This window comes from Schistocerca piceifrons, chromosome 5 (assembly GCF_021461385.2).
Source record: "Schistocerca piceifrons isolate TAMUIC-IGC-003096 chromosome 5, iqSchPice1.1, whole genome shotgun sequence".
Taxonomy (NCBI): Eukaryota; Metazoa; Arthropoda; class Insecta; order Orthoptera; family Acrididae; genus Schistocerca; species Schistocerca piceifrons.
In genome coordinates this window covers 478,300,748-478,325,784 of record NC_060142.1, presented here as the reverse complement: position 1 = coordinate 478,325,784, position 25,037 = coordinate 478,300,748, and the positions used below count along the sequence as shown (strand labels likewise).

The 25,037-nt window shown below is 39.1% G+C and overlaps 1 protein-coding gene across 1 annotated transcript in view; it reads right to left on the bottom strand.

The window, feature by feature from the left end:
• The window catches only part of LOC124797965 (peptidylglycine alpha-hydroxylating monooxygenase), a 214,192-nt gene that overhangs the window by 54,176 nt on the left and 134,979 nt on the right, over positions 1–25,037 (bottom strand). The window contains exons 4-6 of the mRNA XM_047261128.1: positions 12,950–13,022; positions 6,565–6,697; positions 5,916–5,964 (exon numbers count right to left, since the gene is read on the bottom strand). Coding sequence (XP_047117084.1) covers positions 5,916–5,964; positions 6,565–6,697; positions 12,950–13,022 — 255 coding nt within the window. The remainder of the gene's footprint in view (positions 1–5,915; positions 5,965–6,564; positions 6,698–12,949; positions 13,023–25,037) is intronic.

Sequence of the window (25,037 nt, the reverse complement as noted above, 5' to 3'; positions counted from 1 at the left end):
TCTTGTTTAGTTGGTAACATCCTGTATCAGTTTCTCTGTACAAAATACTTATAGAATTCAAATCAGCTGTTGTAACAAGATAGTTGAAAAAGTGGTTCAGTATAAAAACCTATAAAAATTGTGTGATTGTGTTCTATCATATCTTTTCAATGCCCAGATTAATTGCAAGCAAACATGCCACACGTTTGATTTAGTACAAGGACACAGTTGTCCCTAGGGGAGAGATATTGATGTGAAGAGGCCAACTTGGAAAAATAATTGAAACTGATTATATTCGTGCCAAGCTCATAATTACTTGGAATCACTACACTGATCAGTGACATCCCTGATGAAATTTAACTACTTAGAGTGGTAGTGATGGTGATGGAAAGAGATGATATGCAAGGAGTAACTGAGGTAGTCTAAAGCCTGGTTTACACGAAAGCGAATTGAAGCAACTCAAGCAAATGAACAACTGCAAATATTTCACCAATGTTCACTTCCATTCACTTGTATCTGAGCAAGTGGTTGTACTTGATGGAACGAAAGGAAACACAAGATAATGAGCATGACTTGTGAATGCTGCATTATTGTTTTTTGGCACTGCTCATTAGCATACAAGATACACCACTATATACTTAGAGCTGAAATGCAAAACTTGGATATTCAATAATATTTTGCATGGCAAGCACACTGTTTTTGGCGAAGTAAGCAAAATGGTATACAGGAAAAGAAATATTTGACACAAATTAGTTGTGACCAAAGGTTAAAGTTTACTTACTGTGCCTGCAGTTTTTACATGACATGCTGCTGTTGGTAACACTATGATGACAATGGGAAATCAAGACAACCGATCGCAAGTGGTGCTGGTAGCCAATGTGAATGTCTACCTTCATTTCGTTCGCTTCATAAATACAGTTAGCTTCAAAAGTGCACTTTGAGCATTGGAGTATTCATTGTAGCACACTAATACCCCTGCTGCTTCACACACTCTTGCTGAATAAGCAGCAGTCATATCTCCAGCCTCACTTGTCAAAAATACTTTGCTGTTTTTTACAACACAATTTCTGAATGTGAGTTTAGGCAGGAATCTAAGTGCACAGCTTATATTGCTGTGAGCAATGAAATGAGCAGCAGTAACTAACAATAACTAACAGCAACATTTACGTAAAAGTGCACTTCCAAAGTCACACACTGTTATGTCATGAAAAAGCTGTTCACACTGCTACGTTCTTTCATGGCTGCCAAAAAGTGAATAATTCCTTGTATTAATTTGTTGGGTCTCAGAAGTGTTTGGCTGTTACTTCCAAAGATAAAGGAATTAAAGTTCTGATACTAGTATGCATGTAATGAAAATGCCATAAATCTTACAACAGCAATAAATTACCAGCTAACTTTATTTATGAAGTGAAAGAAATGAAATACGACATTCTCATTGGCTATCAACATCTCTCCTCGATTGTTTATTTTTATCTCCCGTGATTCATCGCACCCTTACCAACAGCTGCTTGTCACAGAAAAACTGCTGACACCATAACTGCACTTTCACCATGACCAACATAACCTGAAGAAAGGGTAGCATTTACATTCTAGTTATTAGCAACTGGGAGCATTTAAGTTAGCAATTGTTTCATATTTCAACAGCTGTTACAACTCAGATAGTTTCTTATGCCTGCAGTGATATATGTGAAGCACTTCCAGAATTTTATTATAGTACACATAAGGAAGACAATGTCAATAAAATATGGTTAATTAAAAGTGAACTATCCCACTGACTAGTCACACAGGCTACATGATAAAAAGCTATATAGAACTTGTTAGAGTGCAGATAACATAATCCTGGGTAAACCATTTTTATTTATTATCAAAAATGTCTAACATAACACCGATACACCAACTACATAATTACAGCTACCATGAACATAAGCAATGAGAATGATAGGTATTTCATATATTTTATATATTTTTAATTTTAATCAGATAATATATATTTACACTCATTTACTTTCAAAGAAATTTGTTGTGCTTTTCCTTTTTTCAGTAAAAAGGATTACAAAGCTCTTGCTTATTCTCTTTGTCCCCACCTGATGCAACCAAGTAATGGAATTTCTCATCTTTCTCATGTCACCAATTTGACCTTTAGTGCTTCAACAATTTTCTACCAGCCATATTTATTTTCCTTCAGGATTTGTGCTGTGGATTTCTTATATCCCAGAAGCACTTATGATATCTATCAGCAGCATTACATTTACTTCAGACCACTCCATCAATAATGCGACTCACATTAATAACAAAGCAGACAAGGTAGAAGACAAAATCTTTCTATACTGCCAGTGCTGAAATGAAGAGGACAAAACTTCCTTTGATGGTCTGCTAAAAGACAGACAACCAGGATAACACGAGTGAACACAAACTGAATGTGACTGCATGCAGTTCATTTGCACTAATCTACAGTTTACACCAGAGACAGTTCTTGCTCGCTGATGCACATTTGCTTGTGTCCATTCTGGTGTAAACCATGCTTAAGATCAGTATCAGCCACACTTGGTATACATATGACTTACTACGAGAAAACAAAAATTTTTGCGAAACTAATCTATCCCTAGGTTTGGGGTAGGGGAGAGGTGGGGTAAAAATGTAAGCACACCTGTGGAAGCCATGAGATATTTCAACCAACCTTGGGATATGTATGGCTCACTATCTGTGAAACACAGTACTACTGTGTAGGTAAATAAGTAATTGAGCAATTCCATGTAATTAGCTAGTATTTAGATAATAAAGTTTTGTGTTAAATTCAAATTAATCTGTACTCTAAAAATCACTGAAGTACATGGCAGAGGGTATTTCACTATGTACCATGTATTAATATTTCTTCCTGTTCCATTTGTGTATGGATTGCAGGAATAATGATTGCTTATACGCCTTTGTATGCATTGTAAATCTGTATCATGGTCCCTACAGAAGCGATAGGGGGTTGTAGTGTATTCCAAGATGTATTCTGAGATGCCTCACTTAATGCTGGTTGTTGACATTCTGTAGATAGGCATTTGTGGAATTGTTGGCATCTCTCTTCAAGTGTGTCGTAGGTCATGTTTTTCAACACATCGGTGATGCTCTCCCACTGGTAAAACAAACTTGTGACCTTACATGATGCCCTTCTTTGTTCAAGTCCTATCTGTTATGAGTGCCACACAACTGAGCAATATTTTAGGATGGCTCACATGAGTGTTTTTCAGGCAACATCTTTTGTAGATTAATTGCATTTTCCCAGTATCATACCAACGAATCAAATTCTACCGACCGGTTTACTATGACAGACTTTATGATCATTCGATGTCATATACACACATATGGTTATACGCAAGTATTTCATGGCCTGATTGATTCTACTTGTGACTCATTGATATTGTAGTCATAGGATACTATGCTTTGGTCTGCCCCCGGTAGCTGAGTGGTCAGCATGACAGACTGTCAATCCAAAGGGCCCGGGTTCAATTCCCGGCTGGGTCGAAAATTTTCTGCGTTCCGGGACTGGGTGTTGTGTTGTCCTAATCATCATCATTTCATCCCCATCGATGCGCAGGTCGCCGAAGTGGTGTCAAATCGAATGACCTGCACCAGGCGAACCGTCTACCCGACGGGAGGCCCTAGCCACATGACATTTCATTTCATACTATGCTTTTGCATTTTGTGAAGTACAAAACTTTTTGTATCTGAACATTTAGAGCAAGTTTCCACTGTTTGTGCCATTGATATCAAGATCTGAATGAATACTTCTACAGATATTTCTTTAGACAATGTTTCATTATAGATGTAGTAGCTGTATGATCTGTAAAATGTCTGAATCTACTATTAGTATCATCTTCCACCTCACTAATATAAAAAATTAACAGTAGCATGTGAACATCAGAATGTACTGACAGTTTTGACTTTGGGTAGTCATACAATAGCTTCTAGTAGGGGAATAAAGATAAAAAACTGAGGGTTACTCAGTGAGCAATGGAAAGACGCATATCATGAATTACTAGGAGAGGCATGAAAACAAGTTTGTTGCTGAAGAAGCAGTGCCATGTTCTGGTGGTTTCCAGTGATGCCAGACTCCCACTCCAACTTTATTGTTGAGGTTACATGGAGTTGTTTCACTGATCTTTTCAGGATAGCTGGCTGTGATTGTCTGCCCAACTTCTTCTCTGAAGGTAAGATGCTGTTTTCGAGGAATTTTTTATACTCTGAAAAGAACTCCGTACACTCAGGATGCTTTTAAACCAATCTCACTATATTTTCACTTCCACAAACAAGACACCATATAAATGATTCATTTTTTGTAAGCCCAGCAATTACCGATTCAACATATACTCTTACATACTTTATAACAATTACAATCTAGAAAGCTTTAGCAAGTCCACCATCCGAACCTCACGAAAGTAAGTCAATAAGTACGTGTATTTTCTTTTCTTTAACAACATTCAGCTGTTCTCAATAATGACTGACATAGCACCATCATGGAGTATGGCACGTTTGCTCCTCGTGCTGGGCGTGTAACTTCTGAGGCGAGTGCCGTGACTACTTGCCCGCGCCGATCAACTGTCTGATACATGCCAGTCCTGCACACACATAATCGTGGCGCAATAGACAGTTCCACTTTCACACACTCAGCTTTAAAATAACACATGTTAGAGTCGGTGGAAATACGAGTGTCTCTAGAATTTACCCCGAAATTCTCGAGGCACTACAATGTGACCGATTCTGTCACAGTTTGCCACACAAATACAAATCTGCACACAGCAACAGTATACTGTTATTGCTTATTTCATATATTTCCATGTTCTTGATCCAAGCCTTTGGTTACTGGAAATGGACAGCATTTCAAAAGAATCTATTTGACAAGAATGAAATTAATTTCCCTTGAAAGTAGAATATAAATGTGGAGAGTTGTTATTGAGAGTGATTGACAGCTATCAGTCACTGCACTGATCATTGATTCTCTGCAGGTCTTCCTACTTTTCACTGGAGCCTTATAGCATTGCAGTCTTGCATTATCTGCGAACAGTATCGCGGAGCTTCCAACACTCCACTTACACGGTATTTCATTCTTTGTCAGATATGTATAATTTACAGACTTTACCATTGACTGTCTTTCTCATATTTACAACAGTAGGTCCCTTTCATTCTGTGGTCTGAATGATTTACCTTCCTTTCCTCTTTAACATTCTGTAATTCATCCCTCTCTCATATCTCAAGAAGGAACTAATAGTTCTGAAAGCTACTATAATGTCATCACTTTTACCTTTTTTGTGTTTCTATCAGCATTACTAATCATTTCACTTACTGAAGGCAGGTGGCAGCCTGCAATACTGCCTCATATTTATTAGTTTTCATGGTTTTTATTTGTCATTTGATTCATCCAACTGCAGAATAAAAAAATGGCTCTGAGCACTATGGGACTTAACATCTATGGTCATCAGTCCCCCAGAACTTAGAACTACTTAAACCTAACTAACCTAAGGACAGCACACAACACCCAGTCATCACGAGGCAGAGAAAATCCCTGACCCCGCCGGGAATCGAACCCGGGAACCCGGGCGTGGGAAGCGAGAACGCTACCGCACGACCACGAGCTGCGGACCAACTGCAGAATAAACCGATAGTACAAACACAAATAATTTCACTTGCACTGGTAGACCATTGCATGCCCAATGTTACTGTCAACTTTAATTACAAACCCACTAAAACTGACATATAAAACTATTATAGAATTTGGCATTATATAAACATTATTTATAGAATTTGTAAGTAAGGAGCTAATCTTGCCACAAAGAGGAAAACTAAGAAATCAGAGTACTCTGAAATTGCATAGTGCACCTAATCATGGAGAATTTAATTCACACAACACAGGAAATTCAGTTTAGACCTTTCAGCGTCTATCTTGTACTTACGGCCTTTCAGTGTAGTGCAGGAATATACCTGAATCATCAGTGCTTCCATCTGTAAAACAAAACCAAAATCAAATCTTGGTCCTCTGCCTAAATAATTATACAATAGCCTCATTTACTTTACTACAAAGTTATCAGCCAAACTAAATTTATTAACTACAATCCAGTTTGAGCATTTTGTATTGTCATTTGAAGAAAATGAAACTAGTGTCATAGTTTGTATTTCTGTGCAAAATACAGTTTTGTGAAAAATACAGGAAGCTCACAATTCTTAAACTTAAAATTATAAATTTTTCATGTCTACTTGTTACACATCATACTGAATATGTTACATACAAGTTTTACTATGCTCATTATACTGACCATCAGATTATTATCCAGAATTACATGAGAAGAAAAAAACTCATTTTAGCTTATTAAAATTATTTGTATGTTACCAACTGCATAACCTTAAATAACTGAACTTATTTTCCTGTTAATATAAAAGATAAATGAGACTTATTTTCTGTTGGTAAGTATTTTTTTTTTTTTTTTAAGAGTGATATTTTCTTTGGTTTGATATTTTAACATTCTCTACAGATGTAAACATAAAATATGTTGATATTACCACTGTTCAAATTACACTGATAGTAAAAGCAAGGAAACAACTTACCTTTAAATGCATCAATATGGGCATAATGCACTTGTAGTACAAGATACTGTATAGGAGATTTGCCACCCACTTTAAATCCAACTCCTTCTGGAAGCTCAAGTTTTGGAGCATCTCTAGCCCATGCGTACAGGATCTGCATACATGCCATCATCATATTAGTACCTGCTACACTTATTTCAAATAATCTTTAAATGCTTAACATATTTGAATAAGGTGCGAATAATAAGGTCAACAAAATGTCACATTACAGCAGATAAATACAAAATAATCTATCTGCAGGCTTTTCTTTTGGTCTCTAGCAACATTCACTAGCACTTCAGTCACCTATGATACTACAATGATTTATCAATATCATCTATCCTTAAAAATATTCAAATAACTAACTACAGAATGACAAAGCTTTTAAACAATGACAACTGCAAGTATCCTCCCCACCAGTAACATTTTGTTCAAACTGACTCAGTTATAATTTGCCACAATTTCCTTTGGCAGATAGCTATGATCATAAGGGTAGCAGCAGAACCAAATGTCATATCACTGACATCTCCTGCTACAGAAGTCTAGAACATGTTCTAAGTTAAATCATAATGACAGGTCTTGATCAAAACTGTATTCTTCATTACAACAAATATTATTGATAATGGAAGCAGTGATCATGAAAAATCCAATCTGCATTGTGCAAATGCAGTATTCTGAAGGCTCTGGATCAGTAGCACTTCGCTATTGGCCTTTATTTATTTTCATAAATCTTTCAATTTAGTGCTTCACTCACACATGACGATAAATTCCATGATAGTTAGAGTAACTATATTTGCAATTAGATGGAGAAGTTCTTCATATGCATAACACTGCAAGTTATCCAGTTTAGAAGACTTGCACAACTTGGCAGAATTTCCAGAGATGACAATGATTTGCCAACTAACTTAAAACACAATTTGTACAAACAATCAGGACACCTTGACAGGATCCCATCATGATAGAAAATTTGTAAATTCACCCTAAACACCAAAATACAGCAGGAATTTTTTTGTAGAATGTAATTAATAGATGCCCAAGACAGTGAGAAGTAACAATAGACAACTTAAGACAGTTGTCATATAAATAGCAACGAGTAACAACATACTGTGATTTAAACTTTAATGACTGCAAGGACCTACCACTGCTTATCAACATATGTGGATCACAACATTCTACTTGGCAAACTAAACTGTTATTGCATTAACCCTCACTGGTTGCACTATTTTTTATAACACGAGCGGGTGCGCGTTGCAGTTTGTACACATGTAAAGAACAGCTGTGTTTATGTTACCTTGGTAACATACACTATGTGATCAAAAGTACCCAGACACCCCCAAAAACATATGTTTTTCATATTATGTGCACTGTGCTGCCACCTACTGCCAGGTACTCCATATCAGTGACCTCAGTAGTCATTAGACATCATGAGAGAGCAGAATGGCGCGCTATGCAGAACTCATGGACTTCGGACGTGGTCATGTGACTGGGTGTCACTTGTGTCATACATCTGTATGCAAGATTTCCACACTCCTAAACATCCCTAGGTCCACTGTTTCTGATGTGATAGTGAAGTGGAAATGTGAAGGGAGATGTACAGCACAAAAGTGTACAGGCTGACCTTGTCGGTTGACTGATAGAGACCACTGACAGTTGAAGAGGGTCATAATGTGTAAAAGGCAGACATCTATCCAAGACCATCACACAGGAATTCCAAACTGCATCAGGATCCACTGCAAGTACTATGACAATCAGGCAGGAGGTGAGAACACTGGGCTGAGCGGCTGCTCATAAGCCACACATCACAGCGGTAAACACCAAACAATGCCTTGCTTGGTGTAAGGAGCGTAAACATTGGATGATTGAACAGTGGAAAAATGTTGTTTTGAGTGACGGATCACGGTACACAATGTGGCGATCCAATGGCAACGTGCGGGTATGGAGAATGTCTGCTGAACATCATCTGCCAGCGTGTGTAGTGCCAATAGTAAAATTCAGAGGCGATGGTGTGGTCGTGTTTTTCATGGAGAGGGCTTGCACCCCTTGATGTTTTGCATGGCACTATCACAGCACAGGCCTACATTGATGTTTTAAGCACCTTCTTGCTTCCCACTGTTTAAGAGCAATTCGAGGATGGCGATTGCATCTTTCAACATGATTGAGCACCTGTTCATAATGCACGGCCTATGGCGGAGTGGTTACACAACAATAATGGCCTGCACAGAGCTCTGACTTGAATCCCATAGAACATCTTTGGGATGGTTTGGAATGCCAACTTCGTGCCAGGTCTCACCAACCAACATCGATGCCTCTCCTCAGTGCAGCACTCCATGAAGATTGGGCTGTCATTCACCAAGAAACCTTCCAGCACCTGATTGAACGTATGCCTGCGAGAGTGGAAGCTGTCATCAAGGCTAAGGGTGGGCCAACACCATATTGAATTCCAGCATTACCAATGGAGGGCCCTACAAACTTGCAAGTCATTTTCAGCCAGGTGCGAGGATACTTTTGATCACATAGAGTATATGAGAAAAATCACAGTTTAATCTTAGTTTAATTAAACAATGATAAAATAAACTTACATTATAGAAGCTAAATCACTGTTTAATTTAACAATAATACAATAAACCTTTATTATATCGGTCTGGTGCCATGTACAAGTGTTACCCCACAGTAATGGAACAATCTAAGCTTTAAACAGTGCAGTTGCATCAGATCACAGCCAACTGCTTATTCGATTGTAGATTATGTCATAAAACTGCCTCATTGTGTGACTGTGCCACTAGCTAGGAATCGGGTCATTTTCTTGTATGGTTCATACATATTTTCTCACCTAGCTTGCTGTTTATTTTTTATTACTACTGCTCACTTGTACATATGGCAGCACAACTTATCACTGCATTAACTGAAGCAATAATAGAGGAATAAGTAAGGACTCACAATTATAGAGCAACAATGGAATGGTACAACATAATGTTATGGCGCACTTTATACATAAGTGTGCTCACGCGAGGATTAATGAAATCCCTTTTTCTCTGATGAGACTCTACTTTCATAACAGAAAGCAAAGGGTATATAACTAAGGAACTAGCACAGGCATAAAACTAACCTGTTCATCAGGAGTCACAACATTTGGAGTGCCACAAGTACTGTTGTTGAGCCCCAGTTTTTTTAATCTAAATGATCTTCCAGTGTCTAAGGAGCAGTTCAAAAACTGCAATGTTGTTGATGACAAGCATATCAATCAAAGGTGCAAACTCAACTTTAGCAGACTGGGTTCAGATGATAGCTGAATGTGCCTATGTGTGGTTCACAGTTAACAGTTCTAGTCAATCTCATATAATGAACTTTCAAACCAGCTATAATAACCTGTTAGCATCACAAGTAGACACTAATGGTCACACACAAAATGAAATACACTGTATAAAATTCCTTGGGGTCCAGTTGTATAATAAGTTAAAACAGAGAGTACCCTGTATAAAATGGAAAGATATAGAATTGGGAGTTGTTCCTTAGAGTGGTTTAGGCTGTATCTCGCAAACAGCAACAAGCAAGAGAAATTCCTTCTCTAAATGGATCATTATTTCAAAATGTGTTCCACAAGATTCAGTTCTGTGTCCTATTGTATTTCTACTTTATATAAATGACTTAACTCTTAACATAATTCACATTTAGTCGTATTTGCCAACACTACTTCTGCCCTTGCTCAAAGCAGTTACTCTGAGCAAATTCGCTCAGCTGTCACAAATCTGGTTCAAACTAAATGGATCGGACTGAATATTGGGAAAACACATTTTCTGCATTTTAAAATTACAAACTTTAAGGTAAGCGAAACTCACATTAATCATCAAAACCAAGAACTGAAAGAAGCAGGTTGTGTTAAGTTTTTAGGAATACACCTGCATCCAAAATTTATCATGGTCTTGAAATATTAAGTGATAAGCAAATAAATTAAACAGCCTGACCTTTGCAATGAAGATTCTGTCATATTCAACTAGCATGGAGATAATAAAATAGTTTATCACAGCTATTTTGAGTCAGTTATAAGAATGGTATTACTTTTTGGAGTAATACAAGCAAAATGACTAAAATATTAAAATTACAAAAATATGTTGTTAGAAATGCGCATAATTCAAAACTGAAAAAATCATGACGCGCCCTGATAAGAAATTTGGAAACATGTAGTGCTCCCTGTTTGTACATTTATAAACTAATTATTTTTGTATACAGTAACTCTAATTATTCATAGACAATAATTTGAAACATCAATACAGCACTAGGAGTAAGAGGAATTTCATGCTTCCCACTCATAGGTTATAGCTATATACATAAATCCCAGAACACATGGGCTCAAAAATTTACAATATTCTAAAAAAGAAACAAATCCATAGCATGGAGCTACAGCAACTGAAACAAAAGCTATGAAAGTAGTTAGTACATAAATGCTATTATTCTTTAGAAGAATTTCTGAATGATTATGTGAAAATCTCAGCGAGAAAGCAAACGGCTGTTAATTAAGCTTAGCATTTTTATGTCAAATAAATGACTGTAATAGTTATGTTTTTTATATTAATGCTATTATTATCTATTGTTTCTGTAATACATTTGAATTGTAATTGCAGTGTTGGTGAGGCGCCTGTACATTACATTGCTGATTTAATTGTGTACATTATGGGACAATATACACTCTGATTTGGATTCTGCCATGATCTAGAGATAGGAGTCTTGGCTTGTTTTGCATACCCTCACACCCTTCACTTAAAGTGAATAAAGTATTTGTTCAACAAAAGTGAACAGTAAGAATATTGTGTTAAATAGGTAACCATTTCTCATGTAGAGGCTTTTTGAGGATCTTGGAATTCTTACATTTGCTTTCTAACACATTTACTCCTTAATGGCTTTTGTTACTGATGATAGAAATCAGTTCCAGCAGAAATATGATTTACAGAGTCACAATAGAAAACAAACAAAAAATAATAATATTCACTTTGCCTTTGTGGTGGGAAGATATTTAACAAGCTCCTGTCTAACATCAAGCAAGAAATTGGGAAATACTATTCAAAACAAACTCAAAAGCTTCCCATTAGAAACTCTTTCTACTAATTATATGAATACCTATAGTTGGGGATTGACAAGTTTTGTTAGATAGACAGCACATAACAGTTTTCATTGTAAAGCTGTATGGGTAGTAGTAATGCACTACAAATATGACTCAGCATTTACAGATGTACATAGATAAGTTCTCCAAAGAAACATAATTTTAATCAAGTAAACAGCAGACAAACAGCAACACTGTCCTATGACTGAAGAGGCTGCAACTTTTTAAAAGAAGTTGTACTTACTTTCTAATTTACTTGAATAAATTTAGAGCAATATAATAAATGATTCATACAACCTACATTGAAATATTCATCAAAATTACACCACCAGATTGGAGAAAATATAGAGCAACAGGCAGCACAGTGACCATGGATGAATTTGAATTTCAGCAATACAATCCAGGGTGTATTAGAGATGTAAATTTATTGTAGTAACAGGTGGCAACTGTGTGACTCAACATATTTACAAGTCATCTTTTAAATGAAAGAGGTTTATTCATTGTTGGACATTTTCTATCTTCTGCATCACAAAACAAAATGAACCAGCAATTGAAGAAAAGAAAGATAAAAAAAAAGAAAAAAATATTAATGTGTGTAAGCATAATTTATGAAAGAGCTGACTAACCTCATGCTGTTCTCTGTTACATCTAGCTCTATTACATACATGATTATTTAATCTCTGGAAAAGGTAATAAATCGTCTTGAATGTATGAAAAGAGAGGTAACCTTATGTCAACCAGAGGGAGCACGACAACTGAAAACACTATTACCAATCATCAGGTATTTCATTTCAGTAGGTAAATTGGTAAAGTTTTTTGGGTCTGCATTTCAGTACTTTCTTTGTCAAAGCTGGTTTACTAGCTGATGATGCAAGTCTGGAATTGTATTTACGAATTTCTCAGTTCTGCTCAAATTCATCAGTGAATACATGTGCAGTTAGGTTATGAATAATACTCTTAACTGTTAGAAGACACTTAGAATATAAAACCCATAATTTGTCTGAATGCTTGGTATAAGTATAGAGTAACCCCAAAATATTATCCTGTAGTACGCAAAAAATTAAAATCGGTCTGATTTATGAAACCACCTTCTGCCCAATGTTGTAACTACACTGTGAAACACCCTAAGGGGAAGAATAAAGATAATACTCCATTCATAACTTCCCAGTCTCATGTAAAGATGTTGCAGTACTATGTATAAATAGCTGTTTGTACAATAAAGAGGTATTTGGTACACAAAATAGATATTCACATATTTTATGACTAGCTTACTTGTGAGCCTTTGGAACATGGACTAGCAGCCTCCCAAGCAGAATCAGTTCCCCCCGTCATCTCACCACAGTTCCTGAAAAATTAAACATTTACAATTAGAGTTTCAGAAACTGCAAGAACATAAAAATTCATAAAAAAGTAGGAATGTTTTTAATCTGTACAATGTTTTTAAAAAAGTTACAAAATAACAAAATGAGCTCAACCACTGTGTAAACTAAAAAGAACTGGATGACATTCATGTGTCATTCAGGCTGCCTTTAAACATTATTTATTACTGGATTATGGATTTAAATAGAAGCACAGAAGATGTACAATGGTGCCATCACTCACTTGATGTAACTATGGAGACAATAAATGAAAAAGCTCATAATATAATAGGAAACGGCTGAATGAAAGTGTATAATGAAGGTGATATTCAAGACATTTCAACTGAAGAAGTGCATTGCATCCTATTCAGAAACACATATTGCATTACTGAGATGGTCAGTGGTACTACAGGATGGTCCATACACCGAGGTGACAAAAGTCATGGAACAGCGATATGTGCATATACAGGTAGACGTAGTATTCTGACATGATTATGGCTGCATGACGGGAATTAGTTGGAGATAGAAGCATGGGACATTTCATTTTAGAAATCTTTAGTAAATACAATATTCTAATATCTACAGTGTAAAGAGTGTGCCAAGAACATCACATTTCACATATTACCTCTCACGACAGACAATGCAGTGGCCAACAGCCTTCTTTTAACGATGAAGAGCAGTGACGTTTGTATAGAGTTGGCAGTACTAACACAAACGTGTCACTGCATGAAAGGACCACAGAAATCAACATGGGATATATGATGAATGTATACATTATGACAGTGCAACAAAATCTGGTATTAATGGGCTATGGCAGCAGACAACCAACACGTGTGCATTTGTTAACACCACAATGTCACCTGGAGCACCACTCCTGGGCTCTTGACCATATTGGTTGGAGCCTAGATGACTGAAAAACTGTGGTCTGGTCACATGAGTACCAATTCTAGCTGGTAAGAGCTGATGTTATGGTTGGTATCTGGCACAGCCAGCCCCACAAAGCCAAGGACCCTGTCAACAACATACTGCATGCTGGTGGTGGCTGCATAATGTTGTGAGCAGAGTTTACATGGAATGGACTGGGTCCTCTGGTTCGGTTGTACCAGACATTGACTAGAAATGCTTATGTTTAGCTATTTTGAAACCATTTGCAGCAAATAACAATGGAATTTTTTATAAATAACAATGCAAATTGTCACTGGGCTACAATTGTTTGCAATTGGTTTGAAGAACATTGTGGACAATTTGAATGAATGATTTGGCCCCCCAGATCACCCAGCTTGAATCCCATTGAACATTTATGGGACATAATCAAGAAGTCAGTTCGTGCACAAAATCCTGCACCAGCAACACTTTCACAGTTATGGACAGCTATAAAAGCAGCATGCCTCAATATTTCTGAGAGGTACTTCCAACATGGTCACCATTTCGAAAGTTGCCATATTGTTGCAACTCATATTTTTTTAAATGGAAAGAGGGTCACATGAAATATGAAGTAGATAAAGTCTTATACAAGAAAAACTATGGTACCTTTCCTTTGAGTGTAATTTAAGTCATTCTAAAATTATGACTCATCTCTCTTTGTTACAGGTGTGACGAATGAAAATGTTGCAAATACAAGCAGAACACATTGAGCTTGTCCTTGTTCTAGGACAGAGAAGCTCCCATGTTGTCACAGATTATTTCAACCATGGCCCCTGATAGACCATCCGTTAGCCACAGTCGTTGGTGCAACTTCTCACAAAATCCCTTGAAACTGACTGTTCAGACAGCTGAAGACTGAATGATTTGAAACAGCTAAGGGGCAAAGCAACTAAGAATCCAGGGCGTGGTACTTGTCACTTCTTGTAGAAAACTGAGGCCAGTCATGTATCAATAATGAGAATTTTGGCCACACAAAAAAGGCACACTTACAAAATGTAAATGTTGTGATACTTCACTGATAACGACCCAGTTTATCTGATTCAATTTACAGAAAAGGTGACATGCAAGTAGGACAAAAATCATCATTCTCCAATGATACATGGTTTGGGGATGAGGCTAATTGCTAAGTGAGAAGAGAGGTAAATAAACAGAATGACAGACACCAATCAGATGGCAACCCTCATCGAAGGTAGCTGGCACATCAGAAGTGATGGTCTGCTGTGTAATATTGGGTTCTTGTACTGTTGGACACTTTTTCATTCAGAGTACACAAACAGCAGTTTATTATCTGTGGTTGTTAGGTGAAGACGTGTTGCTGTCACTGCTTTCTGAAGATGGAATATTTCCAATTTTTTTTCAGCATGACAGTGCCCTACCTCGTTATGGGTAAGCTGTTCAGGCATACCTGGATATGTAGTTTCCAAAGATGGATAGGTCCTGGTGGCTCAGGGGAGTGCCCACCATATTTCTCAGATTTAAGTCTATTAGGTTTCTATCTGTGGGGGCCCTTGAAGGCAATTGTAAATGTAATGAAGACCAGAAAGTTTACAGGGAGTGGATTATTGATGCTTGCGCTCACATTACATGTAATGATGAGGGATGGATGAAGCAACAATATAAAACATTGCAGACAATCTTGGTGCCTCCATATGTTATCACCAGCATTTGTCTTGTTCTGTACAAAACATGACAAACTGAGAATCAATAAAGCTATGCTCAAATGAAAGAAGGCATTGTTATCTAGCATAATTTTTTTCTGGTATGTCACATGACACCAAATTACAATTAAAAATTAAGAGTTTTATCCAACTGGTGGTTTCCGAAATGGCCACCATGTTGGTAACAGGGCTTCTTAGTTTTGCCCCTCTCCCATATTCTGTTTATCCCCGTATTTTTGTTTTAAAATGGTGGCTCCACACCTATAAACTATCCTGTGCATTGCCTTATAGAGGAAACCAAAGAGAATGAACTAACTGCATTAATAAGGTATTAATTTTGAATGGAAAGACATGGGTGCTAGAGGCTTCTCAGCAATAAGCATTCAGGATCAAAAATTGGACTTATTGCTGCCAGCAGACTGAACTCTTGTGGATTGTATTAGCAAGCAATAATTTGTTGTACATACTATGCCCTAGTCAGTGATTTTTACTACAGTTGCAGCATTTCAAAATCATTCCCATCAGCACATTGCATGCACTTTTGCTGACTATCACATTCAGAATTAACTATGAAAGCCAGGAACTAGCCCATTTTAGTTTGGTCCGTTTGTTATTTATGCATTTTTAATACAAAAAGAAGCATTTTCACACCAGATATATAACTTATTACTTACCACTGAAGGTAGCAGATATGGACTTCATTGTACTTCTCATAGTGTGCTAAAGCAAGATGGTTCTAGTGTTAGTTTATTAAAAATAAAGAGATAAGTGTCATTAAGATCCCTAAAAGAAAAAAAAATGGCTAGATATCTGTTAAACGTGTCATTAAAACATTATAGGTTCATTCCCTTGTACCTCTAAACATACAGCCAAAATAAATTTTAAATAATTTAGCAGATGTGACTGGTCAAGTTGGCCTACAGTTCTGATGCTACACAAAATTTTAGCAACTGCCTTACAATCATGCCATTGACAGCATATATTTAAAAAATTCAAACTGTTAACTGTGAACTCTACCCCACAAACACTGCATTTTGGTGAGACCTCTTATTGAAGGACATAGTATGTCAAAAAATGGCCACTGAGGAGCTGACAAGGACTACTGCAACAAACAAATATAACTGGGAGATGGTTCACCATATATCGTTTGTCACTTACATTGACTGGAAGTTTCTGTTTGTCACTTCCTGCCACTTTCTAATCCCCTTACCCATTACTGCCACATCCAACATTGCACTGGATGGAAACATCTTATGGTCTACATAATTTTGCCAGTGAGGCACTGATTGTTCACATCATTGATTAGAAGACTGTCATGTGGAGTGACCCTATGACTCTCCAACTCTACTTCCATTTGAAGCTTTCCCAACATAACAATTGCTCAAACAATTTGTGGATGTTATGCCAAATGGTGTGTAAACTGTACAATACTTTCATAAGGCAGCTACTCACCATCTTCACACACTGCTGATGCGTTGCTGTTACGTCACAAGAACAGCACAGGCATCAGGGGGCTAGGGTATGTCATTGTGGAAGACATCAATGTCCAGAGCCTTATGCTGGAAAATGGACCATGGCTCCACAAACATGGTGAAGGGAATGTGTAGCTGCGAGGTGCAGAACTCAACGTAGGTGCAGAGGCTATGTGTTGGTGTTCGGCCTAACTATTCAGACTTTGGATCCCCATCTGCATTACCTCTTGCAATCATTTGTCTGTGCCCAATGATGCCTTGGTGCAGCCAATGCTGGGTTTAAATTCCACATCTCTGTAAATTAAGACTTTGGTTGGACATTGGGGGATAAAGGGAATAAACAGCAAGCTCATCAGTTACTCATGCCAGGGGTAGAGCATCTAGAGTTAGTGAAGTCTGCCTCGAACATGTTCTGATGATGAAATCGAGGCATTGATGGCTATAATGACGCCAGAGCTGAGAAACAATTAACAGAAGTGGGCAGGTACATAGGTCAGAATAGACCACGAGTCTACCAGGCTAACCTGTAGCGAAAGAAATTCCACCTGCATCTGATCATTTTCAACCCCAATAAGGCTAAATTCCCTTACAAAGCAAAGAATGCCTTCTAGTTGGGAGATTCAGAACAGTAAAAGTGCGAAGGCCAAAATGTAATGGGCATCAGTTGGACTGTCAACAAATGGGGAGGGGGAAGTAGATAAGGCAGCAGGTTGGTCTCCCCAGGGCTCTGCACGCAGTGGGAGCTGTTCCATCTCTGATCTATTACAGCCAAGGCAGTAAAGAGCACCCAATATGTAATAGTGCTACCCCTAAAATAGAAAACAAGGTGCAGCAAACAAAGAGGCGAACCACATCTAAAAGCAATTAAAATACCATAAAAGAGAGATGAAAGAGGGTGAAGGGTGCCCCAGCCCAAGCACGCAGTGGGAGATGCACCAATCCTAATCACTCCATCCCTGCCCTCAAGGCAGTCAGAAACTTTATATTTGAGAATAAGAACAAAATTCATGGAAAAAATGTGGAATCTGTTGAACTGTCCATGATTTCCCTGCCAATATTAGAGACCAAGAATTTGGAAGACCATGAAGAGCAAGAAGAAGGGTGCATTCCACCAGAATATGAGATTTATCTGCAAGGCTTCAAAATCATGATGTGGGGGTGGCCTGATTCAAAATGAAAGTATGGGTTAGTCTGGTACGGCTGATGCATAGGTAGCATAGGACAGTGGATTCCTTCTGGAAGGAGTGCCATGCACCAGTAGTCTTCTTGACAGTATGGAGTTTATTACAGAGGGCAGTAGTTTACCACATGTTGTTCCATTTCTGAGTGAGCAGATGCCTCATTTGCACCCACAATTTCAAATTTGGAATCATCAAAACCATTGGGGAGTGGGGGTGAGAATCACTTCTCTAGCCAAACGATCGGCCAGTTTCTTTTCTGGGATATGTACACAATTCAGAATCCAGAGAACAACAACTGAACATGCAGTATGATTAAGGTCAGAGAGTAATTCATTGGTGGCAGATATCACAGGATGGCAACTATAAAAATGATCAATGGACTATAAAAGTGATTAATGAGACACTGTGAATTAAAACATTATTAAGGGATGATTGTTTAATAAAATACAATGAGATTAAAAAGGTCATAGAGCCTCCTAATACTGCACTGGTCCTACTTTGGCCCAGCATAGTGCAGCAACTCTATGTGGCATGGACTCAAGTTGTTGGAAGTCCCCTTCAGAAAAACAGCCATGCTGCCTCCAGCCGTCCATAATTGCGAAAGTTGTACTGATGTCAGATTTTGTGCACGAACTGACCTCTCAGTTATGTCCCATACATGTTCAGTGAGATTCATGTTGCGCAATCTGGTTGGCCAAACCACTCACTCGAATAGTCCAGAATGTTCTTCAAACCAATCGTGAACAATTGGGACCAGCTGACATGGCAGATAGTCATCCATAAAAATTCCATACTTGTTTGGCAACATGAAGTCCATGAATAGCTGCAAATGGTCCCCAAGTAGCTGAATAGCCAGAGGACCCATTCCATTCCATGTAAACACAGCCCACACCATTATGGAGTCACCATCAGCTTCCACAGTGCCTTGTTAACAATTTGGGTCTGTGGCTTCATGGGGTCTGTGCCACACTAACCCTACCAACTGAAACTGGGTCTCATCTGACCAGGTGACAGTTTTCCAGTCATCTATGGCTGAATCAATATTTTCACAAGCCCAGGAAAGGAACTGTAGGCGATGTCGTGCTGTTAGCAAAGGCAACCCCGTCGGTCATATGCTGCCATAGCCCATTAATGCCAAATTTAGCCACACTGTCCTAATGGATATATTTGCTGTAGGTCCCACATTTCTGTGGTTAGTTCATGCAGTGTTGCTTGTGTGTTAGCACTGACAACTCTATACAAATGCTGCTGCTCTTGGTCATTAAGTGAAGGCTGCCAACCACTGCGTTGTCCGTGCTGAGAGGTAATGCCTAAAATTTTGTATTCTCAGCACTCTCTTGCCACTGTGTATCACAAATATTGAATTTCCTAATGATTTCCAACATGGGATGTCCCATGCATCTAGCTCCAACTAGCATTCTGCATTCAAAGTCTGTTAATTCCTGTCACGTAGCCATAATCATGTTGGAAACCTTTTCACATGAATCACCTGTGTAAAAGCGACAGTTCTGTCAATCATTACATCTTCCTGGCAACGAATGTTGTTCCTGACTGTCAGGAGATGTAGAAGCATATCTCATTCTATCAATGGTTTTAGAGCTGTCATTTTAAATGACAGTAGCAACCAGAAGCTCTTGGGAAAAAAACATATTTCAAAAGGTCATGGGCATGGCAAACTTTAGGAGCACAGAATACATTGATCTTAGCACATCTTCAGGAGGTTAGGCATAGGGCATTCCATCTGATAATCCAACCCAAGAGCAGCAGTCAGGGGTCAATCCACCTTGTATGCACAACGAATATCTTATGTTGGATGGAGGTAAATTATTGGATGGTAACTGCATAAGTGAGCAACATTTGGTACTGTCACCTCTGGAAAGGAAAGGTTCCACTTTCAGCAAGGAGACTGTCTCTAGGACTAGTCTGTAAAGCAACAGTAGCTATTAAAAAGCCACAGTGATGGACTGGGTCTAAGAATTTTGAAGCTGTAAGTGCTGCCGAGCTGTAAACCTGGTACCCACAGCCTGCTTGGGACAATATGAGGGCCCGGTAAATACAGAGAAGAGTTGTACAATCCACACTCCAAGAGATGTGGACAAGGAAGCAGAGAGCATTAACTGACAAATACTGGGCAGACAAGTCAGCTTTTTACCCAAAAACAGGCATAAAAAATGGACTGCAACAATATTCGAGCACTGGGTACCTGAGTAGAGTACTGGATCACGGTGGACCATTGTATGATGACTGAAATGCACTGACCAGAGTTTTTGCAGGACAAACCTGGGAACATGGCAAACAGTCCCAGTGGAGTAACATTGGAGCTGGCATTTGCTGGGGCTATGGGGTGGGAGCTGTACCAAATGCAAATTTTTTTGACGTACAGCACAGCTGTGACCAGTGGCCCGACAGAGGTCACTAGCACATTGATGGCAATGAAGAGTTTGACGCTCAGTATGAATAATGTGAGACACCATTCTCATGGATCCTTGAAGAGCTGAGTGAATTACCACCTCCAACCCACAACAACTGGTGGGATAAAAACTGACACAGAACTCAGTAGAGAGCCTCAAAAGCCCCAACCATGCTGGTTAAGTAAAATATGTTGGTCCCAAGTGGTGTTGTACACCTTATGTAGGTCAAAAAATACTGCAGTGAGATGTTCACATTTCGAAAGAACATGTTGGATTTCCACTTTCAGCCTAACTAGATGGTCAGTTGTGAATTGTTCCCTCCTGAAACCACGCTAATAGATGGACAAAAGGTCCTGCGATTCAGGAACCAAGCATTATCTGTGAGCAAACCATATTTTCAAGCAATTTGCAGAGTGCATTGATGGGGCCAATCAGTTGGTAACTGCAAACAGACATTGGGTTTTTGCCTGGCTTAAGGACTGGGAGAATGATACTAGCAATTGGAAAAGGAGGACACTTTTGAGTCAAATACAGTTGAAGACACTGAGTAGCCTTTGTGTAACATTCAGATGCTGGATCATCTGATTATGAATTCATTTGGGGCCTGGGGCTGTATCTTAAGATGAGGAAAAGTCTGAAGGCTTAGAATATGATTTGGCTAGGTGAGTGTGTGAAACTTAAGGGAAGGATTTCAACTTGTCATTTCTGCATTATAAAAATAGCCAGTAAGAAGAGAATGCCACCACTGTCGCAAAGTTGATCACAAGGTGTTCAGTAAGAACCAAAATACTGGTACAAAGACCATGCTGATGGACGAGACCTAGAACAGTTCTTGGTCTCTGGTGGCCTAGAAGACTACAGAGCTTGGCCCACATCTGGGAAGAAGAGAGATACATTCTGAAGGAGTCATCATAGCACTCAAAGCATTCCTGTAATTCAACAATGAGTCTTAGTGCACAGTCTCTTAAAAGTAAGGAAAGCAGCCTGTGAAGGATGCAGGGACCTAAGGTGATCCTGGGAAGCTGTTGTGAGACATCTTCCATGACCTTGTCAATGCAATCTGATAAATGGGGTGATGGTAACAGCAGAGGTATACATAAACTGCCAGTTGACTCTTCAAAGCACCTATTATGGTAATTGGTCCATTGAGCAGTAGCAGGTAAGTGGCATGATCTCTGAAAAGTGGTTACTGTCATAAATATCATGGCAAAGCGACCAATGTAGCGAAGCAACAACATTGGGGGAAAAAGGATCAAAAGGCCGCTAGCCAAAGAGGTGCCATGAGCGGTACTGAAATGAGTAGGAGTACCATCATTGAGAAGGCACAGATTGAGAGCACATGGAAACTGGTCAATGAAATGGCTCCTTCCAGATAAGGTGAGTGTTACGTCATCACAGGGTGTGGTAGCATGTTGAAATCCCCAAGTAGGAGAAAGGGGAGATGTGAAAAAGGGAGAGAGGGGATCTGTTGGATTAAGATGGACATCTCAAAGGATGTAAGTGCCCTGCCTGGAGGTAAATAAATGTTACAAATTATGATTTCTGGGATAGTTTGCACTTGTACCACTATTGATTCCAACATGGTACGGAGGGGAATCCATTCACTGACAACATCATTGCAAACCTACGTACACACCACTCCAGTTGCCCTCCCAGGGTTAGTACGAGTCTGACCTACTGTACAGTAGCCACCAGGTGTTAGGAAATGCTCATTCTTGGAGGGCAATGCGAACTGCAAAATAAGAAGAAACTGGGCGTTGCAATTCCAGCAGGTAACAGTAGTACCCATTACAGTTCCAGTGGTTTGTCACATTAAGTGTGTCCCAGTTAGGTATGAAGGGGCCCAGAAGGACTGGTCATGTCTCAGAACCACTGTCTCTTACTGATGTGCATGGGACATTAGTGAACATTAGCTGAGAATCCAACAGCAAGGGGAGATATGACCTCTGCCTCCACCTCCATCTCCACCTCCACCTCCGCCTCCACCTCCACCTCTGCCTCCACCTCCCACACAACTGTTGCTGGCCAAGATATTTGCAAGCACTTATCCACTGTTTGTGTGGGGACAGATGAAAAGTGAATGCCCTGAGACCCACATGCCACAGCTCCTTCAGCCATTGGCTAGTGCTGTGCCTCTGATCTGTTGGTTTTTGAAGGGAGAGGTTCCAAAAGGGAGTCCCATCAATGGTACATCCCAGAGGACAAAGCTGCTTCCCCATCTGGGTGTGGGAAGTGGTTCCCAAAGATAGATCTGGTTTAGAAAAAACTGAGGTAGACAGGTTGGCAACAGTGACTCACATTGCCATGTCGATAGGATGCGGGCATTCATGATTTTTTCCTGCCTCAGTATGTGACAGGCAGTCAAGTAATTTATATTCTTGTCTTGCTTTTTTTTCTTCCAACACTGGACAAACCAGTGAACATGGACAATGGTGTTCATTACAAGTGACACAATATGATAGTTGTTCACGAGGACAATCTTTGCGGAGTTTTGTATCTGCTGTGCAGCAGGACAACATATGATCAAAGTATAAGCATTGTAAACACCTCATGGGTGTGGTACACCTGTACACTAACTTTTCTGGAAGGAAATTTCCTTTGACAGCTAAGATAGAAGTGCATGTATCTACACTGATGGAAAAATAGTTGCAACACCAACAAATAATTAATGTAGAGTAATAAAATTTCAGGAATACATTTGTCTAGGAAACATATTAAAGTGATTACCATTGCTAGATCAGAGTTTAAAGTAAGTGCCAGCTAAGGCAATGCAAAAGTGAAACACCGGTGTAACCACCAAAATGTTGAATGCAAGCATGCTGATGTGCATTCATTGTGTCATACAGGTGCCGGATGTCAGTTTGTGGGGTAGAGTTCCATGCCTCTTGCTATTGGTTGGTCAATATGGCGATGGTTAATGCTGTTTGTAGATGACACTGGAGTTGTCCGTTGATATCCCATATATGTTTAATTGGAAACAGATGTGATAATTGAGCAGGCCAACGCAACACGTCAACACACTGCAGAACATGTTGAGTTACAACAGTGGTATGTGGGGGAGCATTATCCTGTTGGGAAACACCTCCCAAAATGCTATTCATGGATGGCAGCATAATAGTCAAATCACCAGACTGACATACAAATTTGCAGTCGGGTTGCATGGGATAACAACAAGAGTGCTCCTGTTGTCACACAAAATTGCACCTCAGACCATGACTCCACATGTAGGTAGAATGTCCAGCACACAGACAGGTTCTCAACTGGCCTCCCATAGCCAGCATGTGGCCATCACTGGCATCGAGGCAAAACCAGTTTATGTCTGAAAACACAACCTGCCTTTCAATGAGCCCTAACTTGACACCACTGGAGTCACAAAAGGCAGTCATTTGGGGTCAATGGAATGCACACTACAGGGTGTCTGCCTCAGAGCTGTCCTTCAAGTAATTTATTTGTAATAGTCTTTGTGGCATGCTAATGCCAACTGCTGCTCAAATTGCTGCTGTAGATGCAGTATGATGCATGAGAGCCATATGCTGAATACTTCCCTCTTGGTAATGCCACATGGCCTTCTGGAGCCAAGAAGGCCAAGTGAAAAGTGAAAACACAATCAGTTTGTTCAAAATACTTCTCATTAAGCAAGTTTTGGCATGATCTCTTTGTTCACATGAGTGCCTCTGATGGATTTATGGTCATAAGACCATACATTCCTATGACTACTGCTGCCAGCAATCATGTACAGTGGCTACATTCCAGCCATGTCTTTCTGCAGTATTGTGATACGAACAACCAGCTTCTCATAGCCCCATTACACAACCTTGTTTAAACTCAGAGAGGTGCTGATAGAGGCATTTTTGCGGCCTTAATGGCAGTCTTCACCAACATCAACTCATCACGTCCAAGCTCAAAGGTAGCTAATGCCATGACCATTATGTGTGCTTAGAGCATACCTGATTTGCATCCTTATAGTGTCATTACTCACACCACTCTTATGTGACTGGTGTAAAATTTGAACACACATCTTTCAGGTGTAGAAACATGCCTATCAACTTTCGTTTATGTTGTACAATTCCTCCTTGATGTTTTGATTTTTTTCCATCAGTGTACTGTGTTATCCTTGAGACCTATTGTATGCCTCAGATAAAACATACACCTCACTACATAAGATTAAGTCATAGCTCCTCATCTGTCTTGAGGGTAAGATCTCTGTGAGAGATACCTTCTTGTGCCATATTCAAGGTTTATGTAGAGCAATCACTGGTGGGTCATACAGTCTTTCACACATCTGAAGAGATTGAGATCATGCAGGAGAAGAGGCTTTAATCAATAATGATCCACTCCATATTTTTCTTCATGAGT